Source organism: Ursus americanus, chromosome 28 (genome assembly GCF_024610735.1).
Source record: "Ursus americanus isolate L20-20 chromosome 28, mUrsAme1.1.p, whole genome shotgun sequence".
Taxonomy (NCBI): domain Eukaryota; kingdom Metazoa; phylum Chordata; class Mammalia; order Carnivora; family Ursidae; genus Ursus; species Ursus americanus.
In genome coordinates this window covers 3846877-3865762 of record NC_142154.1, presented here as the reverse complement: position 1 = coordinate 3865762, position 18886 = coordinate 3846877, and the positions used below count along the sequence as shown (strand labels likewise).

The 18886-nt window shown below is 45.5% G+C and overlaps 1 protein-coding gene across 2 annotated transcripts; it reads left to right on the top strand.

Moving 5' to 3' along the window:
• The first annotated feature begins 10330 nt into the window (after window positions 1-10330).
• RAMAC (RNA guanine-7 methyltransferase activating subunit) lies at window positions 10331-17378 on the top strand. 2 transcript variants are annotated; one of them, XM_045813023.2, is made up of 4 exons: window positions 10331-10434; window positions 11230-11278; window positions 13663-13863; window positions 14593-17378. In XM_045813023.2, the coding sequence occupies exons 3-4, from the start codon at window positions 13694-13696 to the stop codon at window positions 14777-14779; spliced, it is 357 nt and encodes a 118-aa protein (XP_045668979.1). In that variant the 5' UTR covers window positions 10331-10434; window positions 11230-11278; window positions 13663-13693; the 3' UTR covers window positions 14780-17378. The 2 variants fall into 2 exon arrangements, with proteins under 2 accessions (XP_045668979.1, XP_045668981.1); XM_045813025.2 differs by having other exon boundaries at window positions 10347-10434; window positions 13685-13863.
• Window positions 17379-18886: the final 1508 nt, after the last annotated feature.

Here is an 18886-nt window from a genome sequence, read left to right as displayed (position 1 = left end):
CTGATGCCACGAACATCCGGGTTCTCATTTCTCAACCACAGAGGGCAATCTCGACTAGCCTGTCATACAGCGCCTATTTCTCAAAACTCCAGCTCGGATGAGTTGTTCTTTACGTTGTCTCGTGTCCCTTCTCTGGGGAGGAGAGAGTGGGTTCAAATCACACTTCTGCTTGCCTGTGTAAACCTGGGCAAGTTACCCCTCATCTGCAAGCCTTGTTTGTCCAAGAGAGACCTGTCCCGCAGTGGGTTATTATGAGCATAAAGAGTGTAACGTAGATCTAAACTACTGCCCGGTGCCTGCAGTGTAGTCAGCGCTCAGCAGACAGCAGCGGTAGTAGTGTTCTGACGGGACTGTTTTCACAGGGCCATTGCAAAAGGTTTGCACCAGAACCTCTCCCTGCTCAAAGCAGCCAAGTCAGAGTGTTTCGCTTTGGTTTGGACAAACGGTGAGAAAGGAGAGAGGGGACTAACCAACATTTCTTAAGTCTTATAATCATCATCCCGGCAGTGGAAAATAATCATTATCATCTCATTTTAGAAACAAGGAAACTGAGCCTCATTCTTGGCTGAAGTCACTCAGGCTGGCCTGCACAGAAAGCCAATGCTCTTTCCACCTAAAAATGCTACAGATCCCCGTAGAGCAAAAGCTCTCCACCCACCTGTGGCGGGGGGCAGGCTCTCACCTGCCAGGAGGGACAACGGAGTCAGCCTTCAACAACGTCTAACTAGAATATTCTTAAGTCAAGGAGAGACGCGCATTGCCCCACGTCAGCACAGGTCACAACTCACATTCCAAATAGGACGGGGTGACGTTCTGCAGCAGGTCTCAGGGGCCTCCGGAGAGAGAGCAGTAGAAAGCTCTGTGAGTCGGCCTGAAGCCAGGTGGAGCAGCCTTGGAGCCTTTCTCTGAAGAGTATTCCACAAAGAGTGGCTGGGGTCCATCCTCCACACCCCAAACCCAGGTCCCTCACAGGGGCTTACTTCTGGCAATCTGTACTTGGGGTCTGTGCACGCGCATGTCTGCACGTGCGCACGTGCCACCTTCCCTAAATTTCTTCTGGTTAAGTTCACTTTGCTCTGAGTTTTCCTCAGCCTCGAGTCTGTCTGTCTACACTCAGGCACCTAGCTGCAATTACCCGTCCCCGCACTCAGTGGGATTAGCTCGTGCTGTTCTATACAACACACGCTACTTCGTGAGGACCACCTGCTTGACTCTTCACTTAGATCCTAACATTTCTGTTCCACATTTTTTCACTTACGTCCATTCCCCCCAACATTTAGCTTAGAAATATGCTGGATATGGATAAATGCTTATGGAGGGGAAAAGTAAGCAATGTCACAAGCCCCAAGAAAGTCTTTGGATTACGGTTTTCTCTAGAGTTCTATCTGAACAGAAATAAAATGTACAAAAAATGAGCAAATTAAAGTGAAATACTAAAAGGAAAGAAAAAGTAATTTTTGCCACAGAGAAATAATGTGCTTTCCAGCTCATTTCTAGCTAGTGGGGTTTAGTCAGAGGGAAGTTGTCAAACACCTTTCTGAGAAGCCCTCGAGGCCCACGGATCACCAGAGGGAACATATGGAACCCACCACTGGGTGCAAAGGGCCGCCTGTGACCACGCGGAGACGTTTTGCCAATGTTCCCCTCCTGCTGGAGGATTCACCTTCGTTCTGACTCACTGTCTTAAATGTTTACCTTTGTATCTGCCAACTGTTAGAATTGGTGTTTCAACTGTTCTGACCATCTGCTGGGAGAAAACTTGCAGATTATGTCACAGTTTTCGGAACCTCGAATCATACAGTTTTGGAGTTGGAGGACTTAGAAATCAGCAAGCCTAACTCCTTCATTTTTGGCTCACAAACGATTCTTCCCTGCCTTGAGCGTTGGCCCCGGTGCTTGGGTGCCCGGGAGGCAGAGACCGCACACGGGGTCCTGGGGCTCCCTACGCTCCAGCAGGGACAATAGAGAGGTTTCACAAGGTGACATGGGTGCCCAGGTAAAGGGGTGTCCAGGGGACACATGCTGTGCACAGGAGGGGGGCAGAGTCTTCATACATGGTGGAGTGCTCACTGAGCAGAAAGTAAGTGGGAAAAGATTACTGAAATATGAAACTGGAGAGGAAGGGAGGGGCCGGGTCAGTAAACATTCCTGAGCACCAACTAGTATCAGGTCACCAGACTCTATGCTAATTGCCAAAGATGGGAAAGATACAGCCTTGCCCTCAAGGAATTTGTAATTTAGGCAGACGTGGCTATAGATGTTAAAGATACACGGGAAGGAATCATCAGCTCTCCTCGGAGGTATGGATAGAGAGGGGGTGTATCACTGCAGGCCACCTGAAGTTGACCTAATAGGCTAAGGTGTACCCAGTAGACCAGAGCGGGGAGGGACAGCATGTATTCAACACAACATGAAGTCTTTCAGGAACCTGAAATAGTTTGCGACGGCTGTACATTTAGCTCACTTAGGGAGAGGGGCAGATGAGGCTGGATGGGACAGAAAGAAATCTTCCCGGCCTGGAATGCCGCACTCAGCAGGCTCGAGTGTGTGCTAGAAGTAATTAGGAACCCCTGAAAGGTGGCTCCATCAAGGGATAGACGTCATCAGGTTTGCGGTTTAGAAAGAATCTACTCTGAGCTGGCTGGTACGCAAGAACTGGTTATATTATTACCAATTCTGTCCTGTGTGTTTCATAAGAATTAAAGAAGAACATCTACTGGCAGGGTGGAGAAGTGTCTGGAGGGGCGCTAAGCCGGGTACAGGGACCAGTTAGAGGCTGTCACCTCGTCTGCACGAGAAGGGATGAGGGTCAGAACTGTGGCAGCAGGAAAAGAGTAGGCTCTCTGTTTGAAGAGACAGTCAGGAGCTGAGGTCCACAGGACACGGGGAGGGACTGGCTGTGTAGCATAAGAGAGGGGGAGAGGTCCGGGATAAGCGCCAGCTTCTGGTGTGGGCAAGTGGGAGGACACACTGTCTGAAAACGAAGACAGAGTGCATGAACAGGTCCAGAAAGGAAGATGAACTCACCTGTGGACATGTGCTGGAGATGTCTGCCAGACCTGCAGAGAGAAATTTCTCACAGGCAGGAGTATTTATGAGTCTCGAGCTCAGATGTGAAAGCTGGCTGGAGATGCCCACCGCTGAGTCGTCAGCACAGAGCTGGGAGCTGGAGCCATAGGAGAAACTCAGAGCACACGGGTGACATTAGGAGAGTATGGATGGGGCCATGGGACACTGACATTTAGGGACGAGCAGGGGACTGAGGAGTCGGCTGAGGAGATCAAGGTAGAGAAGTGACAGTGACTTGGGGCCAAGGAGGATCATGAGAAACTTGGAACAAGGGGAGAGCAAGGTGTAAGGGAGCAAGGAGAGGACAGTGACAAATGCTGCACAGATACAAAACACACTGAAGGACTTAGACACCCCATCATTGCATTTGAACCCAGGTCGACCTCATCCAGGGGAAGTCTGCCAGAGTGGTTCTGGCGGCCTGTCTGGGGGCAGTACTGCAGGTGTGGAGGGCTCCATGCGAGGGGCTCATTGTGTGGGGAAAGCAGGTCCGAGGTGTTCAGAGGACACAGGACTGAGGGCAGGGTATCGGTTTTGTTTTGAGACTGAGAAACTTGAGCACGTTTGTGTGGTGAGGGTGGGGATGGGGGTGGGAGGAGCCGGTAAAGGTTTGGGGGGTGTTGAAAACAGAGGAGACAGAAGGAAGGACTGCAGAAGCATGGACCAGAAGAGCAGGGTATGCACTGACCCAAGACACAGCGGCTCCAAGGCCCTGGAAGGCAAATGGGGGGAAAGGGGTGGGGCGTGGGCACACTATAGGTCTGGGACTGGGAAGTCGAGGGAATTGAGGCTGAGGCCTCCACTCCACCTGTAGAACAGGGAACAAGGTGAGGAAGGTAAGGCCCAGGGACATGGTGACTTGCAGGATGACTGCTGGTTTGCAAACTGTCCCCGCCCCCCACCCCACACTGAGGGCAGGGAGAGACCAAAGAGGCAGGCCACTCCAGATCGGTGGGTGGTGGCTTTAACAAACAAGGGAACTCACATTTGAGGCTTGTCTTGGGCAGCCACAAGACACGCAGACTTCCACACTGCCTGCCAGGCTCTTCGACGTTTACTAGAGGCCTCCACTGGGTTCGGCCTCAACACCTTCCTCTCTCAAGGCTGCACCCTTGCAAACAGGTCCGGCTGTGGGAATGGTGGGCAGGACGAACACTACAAGGTTGAGGGAGAGGTGAGGAGCCTCCGATTGCTCTGGTCCAGCTCAAGGGTCAACTGGTGGTCACACCTTCTCTATGACCTCCTCCAACAGTAAGCCACAGAGAGCAAGATTTTAACTCCAGCGTCTTGAGTCCTCGCCTGGTGCTCTATTCCCTATGTTACACTCACTTATGCTGCAAAGACTTGTGTCCCACAAAGCTGCCCTGTTAAAGAGGGGGCTTTTTGTACCTTCCTTTTGAAAGATCACTAGATAAGGCTGGCTTCACACAAGGGCAGGACAGGCCACCTTGTCATCAAAGACAAGAAGCTTGCCAAGATCCTGGATTGAGACCTTCTTAAAATGGGGCAGTTAGCGGAAGCCCACCCTCAGATAAGGATCCTGACTTACTCATGCCACTTCCAGGTGCTTAGAAAATGCTTGTAACACTTCAACTGTGATGATCACCTCCGTGAAAGAGATTCTGGAAAATCACCTGGAGGACAGAATATGGTGGCATGGGGGAAGGAGTGGTTGAGAGTGAATTCTGGACAAGTCTCTTGGCCTCTCTGCACGTTTCCAAGGTCCCTTGCAAGAGTAACGGGCATATCTGAGGAAGAGGTGGATGGGAGCAAGACACTGAAGTCAGTTTCGAGAGCTGGCCACTGCAGCATGCAGCGGAAGCAGCCACGAAAAGCGAAGGAAGGGCATTAAAGACGAGAGCCATCCCAGGCCTTGCGCGGGCCCTGCCAAATGGAGCCGAATCAGGCAGATATGGCACAAATTGAATTCAAACCACCTCCACTTAGAAAACACAGTCTGTCTATTATTTACATAACAAACACTAGGAAAAGGAGAGAAAAACCCTTCTTATCACCATCATGGGTTTTAGATTGGGAAGAGACTTTAGCTGCTATCTACTAAGCCCAATTCATAGATTTTTCTTCCCCAAGATTGCTGGTCTTTCCTTCTGTGATTTCTTCAATGACACCAACTGGCTTCTACAGTAAAGAGTAAAGCTCGGGTAGCAAACGAGCTAACTAGCACTGGCTTGCTTCCTGCCCTCTCCTGGAAAAAGCCCCCTACACAAAGGACTCCTCACATGAGAGGATGACACCGAGCGGCAGAACTGGATTAGGATCTTGTAATCTCTGATTAAAACAATTCTTTGTAATTAAAAGTCATAGGAGTACAGATGTGAATCTAAACCGATGCCTCCGGGCACCTGGGGAGCTCAGCTGGTTGAGCCTCCGATTTTGGCTCAGGTCATGATCTCAGGGTCTTGAAAGATCAAGCCCGGCACTGGGCTCCCTGCTGAGCAGGGAGTCTGCTTGAGAGCCTCTCTCCCTCAGCCCCTCCCCTCAGTGGTGCATGCACACACAAGCTCGCTCTCTCTCCAAAATAAATACATAAATAAATCTTAACAAAAGAAAATTCTCTAAACCGATGCCTCATATAACGTGAAATGTTTTCATGCCACTTAAATATTTATGTAACATATAATAACTAATTACCATTAGCATCTGTATAATATCTTTCTTCACTTGAGCCTAAAGCACTTTATTATGCAATAATTCTCACAATAACCTTATGAGGCAGATGAGTAGCGAAGATGATTATTCCCATTCTGCAGAAGATAAAATCAGGGCAGGGAAACATGCTGACCTTTGCCCAGGTCAGAAAAAGTGAGTAGAAGCCTGCTGTATTTTAATTCTTGTTTAGGAACTTACTTATTGAGTTCCATCCATGCGCTTGGCTCTGTGGAAGATGGTCAGTATGTATGGATGCGGTGGGGAGGCAGGGTGGGGAACGTGGCTTAAATAACACAATATAAAGACAGAAAGACAATTTGTGAGTAAGTCCAACTCAAGCTATAGGCACAGAAGTTCAATCTTGCCGAGGGGCACAGTCCAAGAATTACAAAGTAAGCCACATCTGCCTTGTCCCAGAAAGGAGAGAGCGAGTCCTCTACTCACTATGAAGGGAACAGACATTAAATTTAACACAGTATTCCATTTTTATATTCCTGATCGGGGAAAGTGTGAGGAACTCTACCTCACAAGGAAATGGGCTGATAGGAAAACCATGAGCTCACACATTCCCTGAGGCCCCACTCCGAAGGGGCAGCACATTAGCCTCCGCGCTCTTGCCCTGCGGAATCACTCCTCACATTCACTGTTTCAACAACCCATCTTCCCTGCTGGAATGGAAGCTCCTTGAGGGCAGGGCTCTTATCCTTACTCATTGATGTTTTTGGGGCTCAGAACAGTACCTGGCACCGAACAGGTATTCAAAAGACGTGTTAAATCGTGAAGTATGGCTGACCTGCCACTGACCAATTCTGTGACCTTGGAGAAGTCATTTCATCTCCTACAGCATTAGTTTAAAAAAAAACAGTAGGGGAGCCTGGGGGACTCAGTTGATTAAGTGGCTGCGTTCGGCTCAGGTCCTGATCCTGGGGTCCTGGAATCAAGCCCCACATCGTGCTCCCTGCTCAGCAGGGAGTCTGCTTCTCCCTCGCCCCTCCCCCTGCTGATGCTCTCTCGCTCTCAAATCAATAAATAACATCTTTAAAAAATAAGAATAAATAAAAAATAAAAAAGTTTTCAACCAGATAATCTTTTGCAGTGCTTCGATATTGTGATTTTATGTATGTTAGGAACCGTAACACGAGGCAAAATGGGGTAAGTCATAAACCAGAGCACAGTGGATAACTGTCACATTTCCTGTCTGCCAGCATCTTTTGAATATCCTTCTTCTGTTTAGAGGATTACAAGTCCTGCTCCTCCCAAGAGGAAACTAAAAGCTCACTTTTGCCCAGCCTTCCTTTCAGCTGGGGATCAGCCCTCTGACTTGCGTCCTGCCTGTAAGATACACCTTCAAGAAGTTCGTTCAAAGTCGGGGAATGTGAGGCAACTGGTAGGTTGTCCTGCGGCACTTTTTGGTGGGAGGCTGCAGGGGTGGAGTTCCTGCCTTCTGGGGCTCCATACCAGCCCTGGATAGGGGGAGTCCGGGCTGTGTGGCAGCAGCAAGGCGCCTCAGTGTGGCTCAAGATGTGTGGAGTATGAAGGAGGAAACAGTGTTTCAATGTGGAAAGAGCAAGGCTTCGTGAAGTATCACTGACTTGATCCAAATCCTGCTGCCACCTACCAGCTGGGCCCTTGAAACAACTGCATAACCTCTTGAACCCCAGTTTCACCATCTTTAAAGTGGTCATTGTCGAAGGTCACTCACGGCCTCTGAAAGTAGGAGTCTTTAGCTGCCATGATTCCCCAGGGACGTCTGCTGGTGTGTTTTGCCTCCAGATCACTGGGTCGACGTGAGGCTTGAAATTATGGGTAAAATTAGGTTAATTTACAGAGTTGCTCGAAGATAAAACACTGAGAAGTAATATTAGTAACAGGGACAAAAAAGTTAACTAATATAAGGCAAACTTTTTCAGATGTATCCACAGGCCTAAGGACATTACTATCCAGCCGACTCTTGGTTTCAGCTCAGGTCATGATGTCCTGGTGGTGGGATCCCCTCAGTGGGGAGTCTGCTTGAGATTCTCTCTCTCTGCCCCTCCCTCCCCAACCCCCTCACCACCACCCCCACCTTCTCTCTGTCTCTAGGGTGGGTAAATAAATCTTTTTTTTATTTTTTTCAAGATTGTATTTATTTATTTGAGAGAGAAATAGCAAGAGAAAGCATGAGTTGGGGGTGGGTAGTGAGAGGGAGAAGCAGGCTCCCTGTTGAGCAGAGAGCCCAACATGGGGCTAGATTCCAGGACCCTGAGATCATGACCTGAGCCAAAGGCAGATGCTTAAGGACTGAGCCACCCAGGCGTTCCAATAATTTTTAAAGGAAAAGAATATTTAAAAAATGAATGGGGAAAATGTTTCATTTGAAAATTGGATTGAATACCTAAAGTTATTCACAGAAACTCTCAGAAGCCTAGAATCACCTAAGTACTTATGAAATTAAAGAGATACACTCTTTCCTGTGCAAGTCCTCATCACCTGGAAACAATGACATAATAAAGTCACAAGGAAGCCAGCAAACTGTTCTTCAACCACCCTCCTTTTTCCAACTATCCTCCCTGACTCCTGATACCAGGTGGGGAAGCATTTTTCTGAGTTTTTCAACTGTTACACTGCTACCATGTATTTATTCTAATCTCCTCTTTGAGTTTATATTTCCTATTCCTGCCTCCTAAATATGGGTATTTCCTGAGGTGTAGGCCTTGGCCTTCTGCTCTTCTCTATAAATACTTTCTCCTTTAGAAAGATCATATACACTGTTGATTTCAACTGTTGTTTCTTCACAGATGACTAACACATTTACATATTTAGGCATAACCTCTCCTCCTTCAGCCTTAGTCCTATACTCCTAACATGCCATTCTCAAATTCTACAAATCTTTTTGAGCACTGAGCTCATTTCTGCTTTAAATTAACTCACCCTAAGGGGTGCCTGGGTGGCTCAGTTAAGCCAACTCTTGGTTTCAACTCAGGTTGTGATCTCAGGGTTGTGGGACCAAGCCCTGTGTCAGGCTCTGCACTTGCATGGAGTTGGCTTGGGTTGGGATTCCCAACTTCCCAGGCTTACAGGGGTGGAATCTTCCCTGACTCCTCCTAATCCTTTTCCCCTACCGTCCAATCTGTTACCAAGGAGAGTGTTACTCAAGTTATTCTAACCTTGCTCTTTCCCCTCTCACCTCTACTATCCAACACAGGAGACTACCAGAGCTCCTCATCCATACTGTTCTATTCCCTTTTGCTGGCTCAGTGTTTCTAAAACATGGCTTGGAATGTTCACAGTTCCACATTCATTCTGCATTGAGTGCTTGCTTTGTGCAAAGCACATTACACATTCCAGGATGCAGAAATGAAAAAGGCCTGTTTACAGTCTAGTAGGGGGAAGAGTTGTACACAATTTTAGTTCAAAATTAGAAAGTGGTACTACCTGAATGAATGGTCCAGAAAGTAGGATGGACATTCGGTAGGAACAAAAATTTATTTCTAGATGGAGAGGTCACTTTATCTGGCTTTAAAGAATGGACAGAATTTCAACATACTAAGAAGATGGGGAGGGAAGGGTATTCCATGGAGAAAGAGACGGGAGCAGTCTTTAGAAAGGTAATGGGGTAATTCATACAGTCTGGTTTGCCAGGGACAAGGGAGGATGAAAGGGGAACAACAGAAAATAAAGTTAGAGTTTTGAATCTAAGTTAATAAATTTGGCCTTTAACCGACAGGCAACAGGGAGCCAGTGAAGATTTTTGATCGCAGCTGCGCTTGAAGAGGACTATAGCAGCTCCGTCAGCTGGGCGGGCAGGCGAGTGGTGCTTAAAGGAAGGTATCTAGAGAAAGGCTGTACATTCACCCTGTTCAGGGGATGGTAATGAGAATTTGGAGTAGGTGGACGCAGTGGGTAAGGAGAGTGGATGGATGCCGGAATTTCTGCAAAGGTAGAATCGACAGAAATTGTCGGGAGTCAGTAAAGGAAAAAAAAAAATGGTATCAATCCTGGACATCCAAGTTTCCAAGTGGAAACTGGCGGTTATGCTAACAAAAGGGGGTGCACCGCCTAGAAAGTCGTCCGGGAGAGCGAGGGGCGAGTTACGTTTGGGAAACCTCGCGCTGGTACAACCGCAGAACACCCGAGAAGGAACGGCCAAGGCACTTGGAGGTAGCTGGGCGCTGACGACTTCAGCGGGTGCAGAGGGGGGGTGCTTCAGCAAAAACGAGTAAGGACCAGACTACCGACACCCTCCTACCGCGGCCCGCCCGGGCAGGGGTGAGAGCTGTGGGACCGCTGAGGCCCTCCACTCGTGCCCACAGTCCACCGCAGCCCTCGCCTCGCGTCGCCGGAAGTGGCCTCCCATTCGCCTCTCCGCATATTTCCTGAACTCCCATCCCCACCCGTCACCGGCGCCCAGCCAGGGGGACACTTCACACACACAGCAACGTTGTGTCCTGCCCAGGGCGCGCGGGCGGAGAGCGCACGCAGGGAATCGCCCCTCCGACGAGCCGCCGGGGGCTGTCCGCGAGTCGCACCGTCGATGCAGCGACTGGGAAGACCCCGCACGCCGAGCCCGTGATATCGCGAGACCTGATAGCCCCGCCCCCGCGCTGGCCCGCCGGAAGCGGAAGTCAGGCGAATGTCGGCTTGTTGCCCCAGTGGCTCCGTTACCTTGGAGAGCTGAAGTAGCGGGAGATCCTTTGGCAGCGGTGTGGGCCGGAGGTGGGTGTTCCTGCGTGTGCGGCTGGGGGGTGCGGCCGGAGCGGGATGGATGCAGCCCTCGGCGAGCCGGTCGCCCGTTGTGGGGGCCGCAGGGAGCTGGGCAGGCCGAGCCAAGGGGCCGCACGGAGCGGGGATCCCTCTCGGCCTCCACAGGCCGTCGCGTCTGGGGCGCTGAGGTGCTCCGGGAGGGAGCAGACCTGTCAGAGCCTTGGTGGGCAAGCCCTGCCGGGCCCTGGTGGAGGTCTGGGTCCGTCTCCTGGGCAGCGAAGGCCCAGTGCGAGCAGTCTTGTCCGGCGTCAGTCGCCTGCAGCCAGAGTTGCCTGTGGTGTTACTTATAAAGAAACTAGTGGTAATAAGTAAATAAATACTTAAAAAAGGGGGAGGGGCGCCTGGGTGGCTCAGATGGTTAAGCATCTGCCTTCGGCTCAGGTCACGATCTCCAGGTCCTGGGATCGAGCCCCACGTCAGGCTCCCAGCTCAGCAAGGGGGTCTGCTTCTCCCTCTGCTTGTGCTCGCTGTTTCTCACTCTCAAATAAATAAATCTTAAAAAAAGAGAGAGAGAGAGAGAAAGAAAAACTAGTGGTGTTGGAGGACGGGTCTGAAGGGCTGACGCCTTCCTTTCGAGGAAGAGAAGGAAGAGAACGCAGCGTGCTCTCCTTCTTGCTCGGACTAGCCTACTGATTTAGAAGGCCCAGAGGAGCGTTTGTGACCAGCCCCTTCTCCCCTGCCCCCACCCCACACACCTTTTGAGGGTTTCTTTCGAGGGATTCAAGCGTTTTTTTTTCCCTCCCACAGATCGAAACAACATAAACATTAAACATTGCAGCTGGCTCAGATTGCTGGGGTAAGTAAAGCTCAGATCTATAAGAATTCTATTTAAGTCCCATTCTCATGAGTGCTGGTAAAAAAACTTGTTCACTTGTGGCAGGGGGGATCGTGGGAGTAGTATTTTTACCTTGCCTTATAATTTTTTACTCCCTGTCTGGTGGGATATGGGTCATCCTTCTGGAGATTTCTGTGATTCCTCTAAAAATCCGGGCACGATTTTCCTTAGCTGAACTTACTACAAATCATCCCTTGGATTTGAGAATTTGACATCAGTTTGCCAATCCCAGACACACTGAAAGTCTATGAGAGCAGTAGCCTGAAAGAGAAAACTTCTGGGTATTGCTTCTTGCATCCACACAATAGCCTGGGTTTAATTTTGTTGGGTTAAGGGCAGTAGTATCAATATTGGCATATGTCTTGAGGGATTTGGCAGAAAAACTAATGAAGAAGCTGCCTTTCACCATCACATGTCTTTGTCAAAGGCTTTCATTTTAAGTTGAAGTAATACAGGAAGAAAAAATAATTTTAGGTTGTCAGGCAAGAGGGGGAGATTCAGTTTTAAAGTTTTAGCATGATGTCACATACGTCCCAAATCATAAAACTGGCTTTAGGAGTCTTGAGGCAAAGAGTAGAAAGATGAAGTTTGGGTTAGGAAAGGCAGGGGACAGGAGTACTGACCACTGTTTGGCCAAGGAAGACTGGTAAGAGGGCTGCCTACCCAGTACTGATCGGGCTGGCTTCCAGATCTTGGATAAAGATTAAAAGAAGTGAACTTTTGGTCCCCTGGTTTCTCAAGGATGAGGCCTCTTGTAGCCTAAGCCAAATCCTTTCTCAGAGAACTGATGTCAGCTCTCTGAGAACGTGGCTGCAGAAATACTACTTGAATGAACCCATACTTGGCCTGGGGAACCCAGCCAATAAAAGATTTCACGGTTTTTTTAGCTGTTAGACAGTATCGTAGTTATTTTTCATTTTGTCATAGAATAAGAGTACATTGGATGCCTTTATAAAGTATCCTACACTTGAGTAGCTATTCATTTAAATGCTTATTTGCCTTTCCATTTTCATGTCTCTCCTGTATTTTCAGTTTCTCTTTTTTACTGGTTTTCTTTTCTTATAAACAACCTCAGGTACACTGTCCTGGGAAAAACGAGGTAATCTTCCAGTAACTGCTTTGCTACTGCCTTTTTTTCTCTTGTGTTCAGTGAAGCTTCTTGAAAGCTTAGTCTGTAATCCGTGTAGATTTCTAGTTCCTTAGCTTCCAATTACTTCTCAATAAACTGCAGTCCTGCTTCAATCCCTAGTACTCTAACATAATCGCCTCCTGATGGCTAAATCCAATTAATTTTCTCTTCTTGGTTCTATCATTATGCCATTCAGCACTGAGGACCATTCACTCTATTCTCTTGCCTTCTGTGGGAAGCTCTTCTGGTTCTTATCTGTGTGTGTGTGTGTGTGTGTGTGTGTGTGTGTGTGTGTTCTCCTCTTCTTCTTTATTTCCAACTTCCTTATAGGTCATTGTTCTCCAGGATTCTGCTCCTTGATACTCTTATTCCACAGTCTTCCTGAGAAATCTCATCCACTCTCATAGCATTAAGCACCAACAGAATTGCTGATGTCTCCCATAGTTATCATCACCCTAGTTCTCAGTTCCATATAGGTAACTGGGAGCTCACTCTCCATGTGGACGTACATACCATAATGAACTTCAAACTCTGTATCCTCACCTACCCTTTTTCCTGTAGTTACGGCATCACAGCCCATCCAGTCATTTGGCTAGAAGCCTGGAAGTTATCCTTTTACTCCCCCCTCTTCTTCCAGCATCTAGTTAGTGGTTAATTTCTCCTGGAATTCTTAAAAAACTGTGCTCAGATTTTCTGCCTCAGATCGAGCCCTCGAGTCCTGCAGTAATCTGCCTTTGGTGTGTCCCTCACTAATCTCTTCTCTCCCTTAGCAAAGTGGTCCTTCTAAATAGTTTGCCCTTGAGGCTTCCCTGCTTAAACCACTTAGGTTTAAGGCTCCCCCTTTCCTACCAGAGTAAGTGCGAAGTTGCTTGCATTGAACACAGTTTTTCAGTTTGGTCCCTGACCATTTATTTGTTCAGCTTTGTTTCTTGACATTCACTGTTCCTCCCTTTGTATTTACACTACGTCTGTCTCTTACAGTAGACTGAGAGCTCTTTGGGGGGTAGAGACCATGATATATTGTTCATCTTTGTATCCCAGGCGTCAGCACAATGCCTGTGGTACAGAAATCAAGAAATACCAGACTGAATGTCTAAAACCATCTTAAATTTAAAACTATACAAAGACTTTTACGAGTACCTTACCTAAAATTGTTCATTTCTTGGTTTTTTACACTACCTGGTGAGACAGTATTTTTTTTTTTTAATTCTCATAGAAACCTATTAAAAACTGTACAGAATTTCAGGATGACAGACACTTCTGAAGCTGTTCCCAATTTTGAAGAGATGTTTGCCAGTAGATTCACAGAAGATGACAAAGAGTACCAGGAATACCTGAAACGCCCTCCTGAGTCCCCTCCAATCGTTGAGGAATGGAATAGCAGAGCTGGTGGGAACCAGAGAAATAGAGGCAATCGGTATGTATTACTTCAGGAGACATGCAGGTGGCTGATGTGGGAGAGGACGGCTTTACTCCATGAGCCCATAAGGCCAGTGAGGGCAGGAACCAGTGTTTCTGTTCAGTACGGTGCACTTCATGCCTGGTAACTGCCTGCACACAGTGAGTGGCTGGTAAATATTTGCTTTAATATTTTGTCAGCATCATGTATTTTTTTCTTTGCCATTCAATTGTGTATGTGTTTTAGTGTTCTCTTTTAAAATGTTCTTTCTGCAGACTGACATTTTATTTTCTCTGCAAATATGCTTTACAAACCTAGAGTCTTCTACAAAACTTTGTGCTGGATTCCATAAGGAAGGCATTGTCTTTGGTTTTACTTTAGAAAGTTATACAATGGAAATTTCATCTATTTAATAATTCAAAATAGATAAAAGGAATAAATGACCTTACTGCCCTTGTACAATTGAATAGACTTCAGTTTGATTCAGAACTATCCTATTGTTGTGGGTTTTGTGTTGTGGTCTGCCTATTTCTCTGCAAAGTGTATCCAGTATAATACTGGAAGAATGACTTAAATCTTAGGAAAGTTTTGAATAACTGGTGCTCTATGTAACATTCTGCAGAGAAAAATTTTTTTACTGTCTTGTTTATGGAGTATTAGATTGAGAAATAAAATGCACTGGGATAGATTTGTCATTCGTGTTTTTTAAAAGGGAAGTATAAAAACCTTTTTGTTTTGTTGTTGTAGGTTGCAAGATAACAGACAGTTTAGAGGTAGGGATAGCAGACGGGGGTGGCCAAGTGACAATCGATCCAATCAGTGGCATGGACGATCCTGGGGTAACAATTACCCGCAGCACAGACAAGAACCTTACTACCCCCACCAGTACGGACACTATGGTTACAACCAACGGCCTCCCTATGGTTACTACTGATGGAAATGTCAGCAGCTTTTAGTAAAACCATTTCCTCTGTTAACATGACAAAAGTTTGTGTGTATCTTCTGTTGGTCATAATCTTACATCTGATTTCAGAGAGTGGATTATTAACTTTTTGGAACTTGTGACTTTTTTTTAAAAAATGAGATCTTACTAGAGATGTGATGGTTCAGTAAGCCCCTAAAAAGGTTGTGGATTATATTGCCTGACTTCTACCTCAGATTCTATTTTGTTTTATGACTTAATAGTGCTTTGAACTTGGTGTCTGTTTTCCTTGTTTGACCGCCAGGAGTTCTGTCTTTGTTTTACACAGAAATAAAAATTTTAAAGTAGAAAATGCTTGATTTGACTTTGTAAGATACGGAAGTATCCATATACTCAGATGTGCTCATTCCTAAATTTTTACAGAAGTTAGTGCAGTCAACTCATGAACGCACAACTATGCTTACTTGTACTGTACGTGACATCAGCAGTTAAAGGTAAAGCAATTGTAGATGTTTCTTTGGCTTTTGTTGTCGTGACCGTGGTACTTTGTCACTACTCCCGGTATGAGTCAGTTCCACAATCGCTTTGGTCTCTTTTTAGAGGGATGTCAAGAATAAAGCCATAAACTGGGGAAGGGACCCTTCTCACTTTCAGTGTCTTGATCTAGTGGTGGTGAGATTGGGGCACACAGTCATTTCATTACAAACTATAAGGCTTTTTGCTAAGTTAAAGCACATCAAAATTCACGTGTTATACAAAAGTTTAACTCTGTAAATGTTCCCTTTTCCTTTTCAATAGTACGTATATAATGCTGCATTCCAACTACTTTTATGATATTTAATGTGAATTGATTGTACAATGTTATATTCACTTCCAAATGTGCACCTTTGCTGCTTCCTCTTGTATAAATACAGTGATGCTGTAACTTCCTTTTAGACTGATCAGTTTATTCCAGATCATTTTAATGGCCACACAATGGTTTTATTCAAATAAAATACAAGATTAAGCAATTTCTCTCTCAAGTTTTGGCAGTTAGACTGTTCATTAACGTGATGAACCTTTTGGTTTTTTGTTGCTCTTCCCTTTGTAGCTGTTGAAAAGGCTTATTTGGCTTAAGAGTAATATTAAGAGTAGAAGTTTCATCGTAGGGAAAAGGAATATAAAGGCAACTCCCTAAATCTGCCTTCTGCTGACTTCTCTCTTAGCACTCCACTCTTGAGTGGCCCTTGAGGTTGACTTCTCCAGGCACTACTTCTCCATGCTCTGGATCCAACTCTCCCCTCCACTCCCCTTCCTGAAGAGCCATCCTTTCAGGTAACTGTTTGATTGGAAAGGATCTAATAAATCAGGTCTTCACACTCAGATGTAAATAAAATTTCAACAATAAGATAAGGGTTTTCCCTATACCCCTCTAATTACATCAGTAGGCACAGTGCTGTTCCATCTTTATCTTTATACTACAGATAAGTAGCCTAGAGAGTTAAGAATGGCTTCACTGCATGCCAAGATCCTCTCTGAAGGCAGATGGGTTGTGAAAAATATCTGTCAATTGATAAAGCACAGACACTGACTCCCTGAGATAGTAGCTGGCCACAGCTTTAGAATGGGATCCTGACAGCCCTCCGCTGTGCTGGCTGCTGGCACTAATTAAGGAGACCTGTGGATGCGTGGGGCAGGGTTGGAGTGAGGGATGGGTCTCAGGAAGCTAAAAGGAAAGTTTATTTTCAAACAGTATTTAAAGATTCACAGATGGCCTGAGTATCAGCCCTGCTTGAAAATATGATAAGTGTCCTTTAACATGAATTATTTCTGCGTTCTGCATGAGTAGCCTACGTGGTGGTGGTTTTTCACCATTAGACTCTCCCCTGTCTGCTTAAAACTGAGAGGAATAGGGGCGCCTCGGTGGCGCAGTCGTTAAGCATCTGCCTTCGGCTCAGGGTGTGATCCCGGCGTTCTGGGATCGAGCCCCACATCAGGCTCCTCCGCTGGGAGCCTGCTTCTTCCTTTCCCACTCCCCCTGCTTGTGTTCCCTCTCTCGCTGGCTGGCTCTGTCAAATAAAATCTTAAAAAAAAAAACAAAAAACTGAGAGGAATAAGTCATGGCTTCTGCTTCATGTGGGAGAGACTGAAAATAACATTAAAAAAATTTAAGGATAATTCCGAGAATTATCTGAAGAAGAAAGAATTAAAATAGTGTCACACGGAATTAATCTCAGATCGTCAGTTGTAATAGCCTATAGCATTTCTTGTAAGGAATCCTCGTGTCCAGTCCCGTCCTTACATGGAGAAAAATCAGTTAAACATGGAGCTTATGGGCTCACCTGTGAAAATGAGGATAATACCCTGCCACTCTTCACAGGGTCATTATAAAAATAAGTGACCAAATATACAAGAGCTTAAGATAGGGGCGCCTGGGTGGCTCAGTCGTTAAGCATCTGCCTTCGGCCCAGGGCGTGATCCCAGGGTCCTGAGATCGAGCCCCGCATCCGGCTCCCTGCTCTGCTCCGCTGGGAGCCTGCTTCTTCCTCTCCCACTCCCCCTGCTTGTGTTCCCTCTCTCGCTGGCTGTCTCTCTCTCTGTCAAATAAATAAATTCTTAAAAAAAAAAAAAAGAGCTTAAGATAGAAACTAGGGCATATGACCATTAAACTCCAATGGCACATAATTGGTGCTGTATAAACATTTGTTGAATCAATGGGAGGGAAGTATTTGTTAAATTGTAAAGCACAGTGTTGGTCTAAAGGATATAGAGCGACTGATAGACGATAAGGTAGAGGAGACTGATTATTCAGAGTAAAGATTTGTAATTCTTATGCGAATTAATATATGAATTAGCAAAAGAAGGAGAAATTATATCCTTCAGAATATAACAAATTTCAAATATCAAAGAAAATTTATGTAAACACTGAGCTAAAATTAGTAGCATTTGCTGTTTGAAATTGACACTGATTTTAAAATGTCAAATGCTGATTATGGAAACATACCAGATTAATATCCTTTTGAGACCAGCTTGCTGGAGACTTGAGATAGAGGGTTTTTTTTTTTCCTTTCTTGAATGCTAGAAGGATTTGAGATTATCCAGAGTATTCATAACCATGGGTCACAGCTCTGAGGATAGTTTGAACTCTTAAAACCAGATAGGAAAAAGATATCTGGTGAGATATCTAGCATAGTTTTGGTTTTCAAAGCTGCAATCCTTATAGTATAATGCTAAACAGGATGTAATTTTCCCTTTGCAACTTAATCGCCTAAAGGAAAATCTAGAACTTTATGATAAAGAGTAATGAGATATCAGTTTTAAGGTTAGAATACTAAAATGGAAGGAAGTGATCTCTTGCCCTGAAGATTACTGCTAACACTAATTCTGAACTCTAATAAAAGCACCACACCTTATTTCTAAAGACAGTTATTTTAACACGTAAAATTTTTTCTCAGACCTATTCCCTTTGATTCATTCAACCCAAACACAGATTTGGCTGTATATGGAAACCTATGCCCTTGACCTTTAACTTCTTTTATTTAGTACTATTGCTTATAGTGAAAGGCTTTTTTTTTTTTTCATTAGAAAATGTAGGAGATATATTCCCAGCTCATAGCAACTTGTAATACCATTTAATAACTTCAGTTAGCTGGAAAGATGACTTGTGAAAGTGCTTACTTTGGTAATGTTAGACAAACTGAGATATTATAAACCATTCACTGAAAAGCTTATTTGGGATTTGTTTTTCAGTATCTTGTATTTTGACCACAGAAGCATATTTGAGATATAAATGAGGATTCTGAAGTACTAAATACTTTGGCTAATTCTGTGTGAAAAACCCAATTATATAGGTCACTCAGTGTCCTTCCTCTATTTATAAATTTAGAAATCTGTGCTTTTACAATCTTCTGTGTTTTAATTTAGAATGAATTAAGGCCAACAGGAGTAAATACTCTTGAAGTTGGTAGGAGTTACAATGTTAATTTTTAGATTTCTACTTCAGAATTCAGATACACTCTTTGTCCTGTGTTCTGTGTTATCTAAAAGATTTCTCTTGGCTCCTGATAAATTATTATGGAGCCAAATCAACAACTAGATTCAAATAGATTATACCACTGGACTCAAAGGAAGCCTTGAGCA

Coding starts and splice junctions, on each gene's coding strand:
- RAMAC (XM_045813023.2), top strand. CDS start 13,694: ATGACAGACACTTCTGAAGCTGTTCCCAATTTTGAAGAGATGTTTGCC. Junction 13,864..14,592: donor CAGAGAAATAGAGGCAATCG/GTATGTATTACT, acceptor TTGTTGTTGTAG/GTTGCAAGATAACAGACAGT.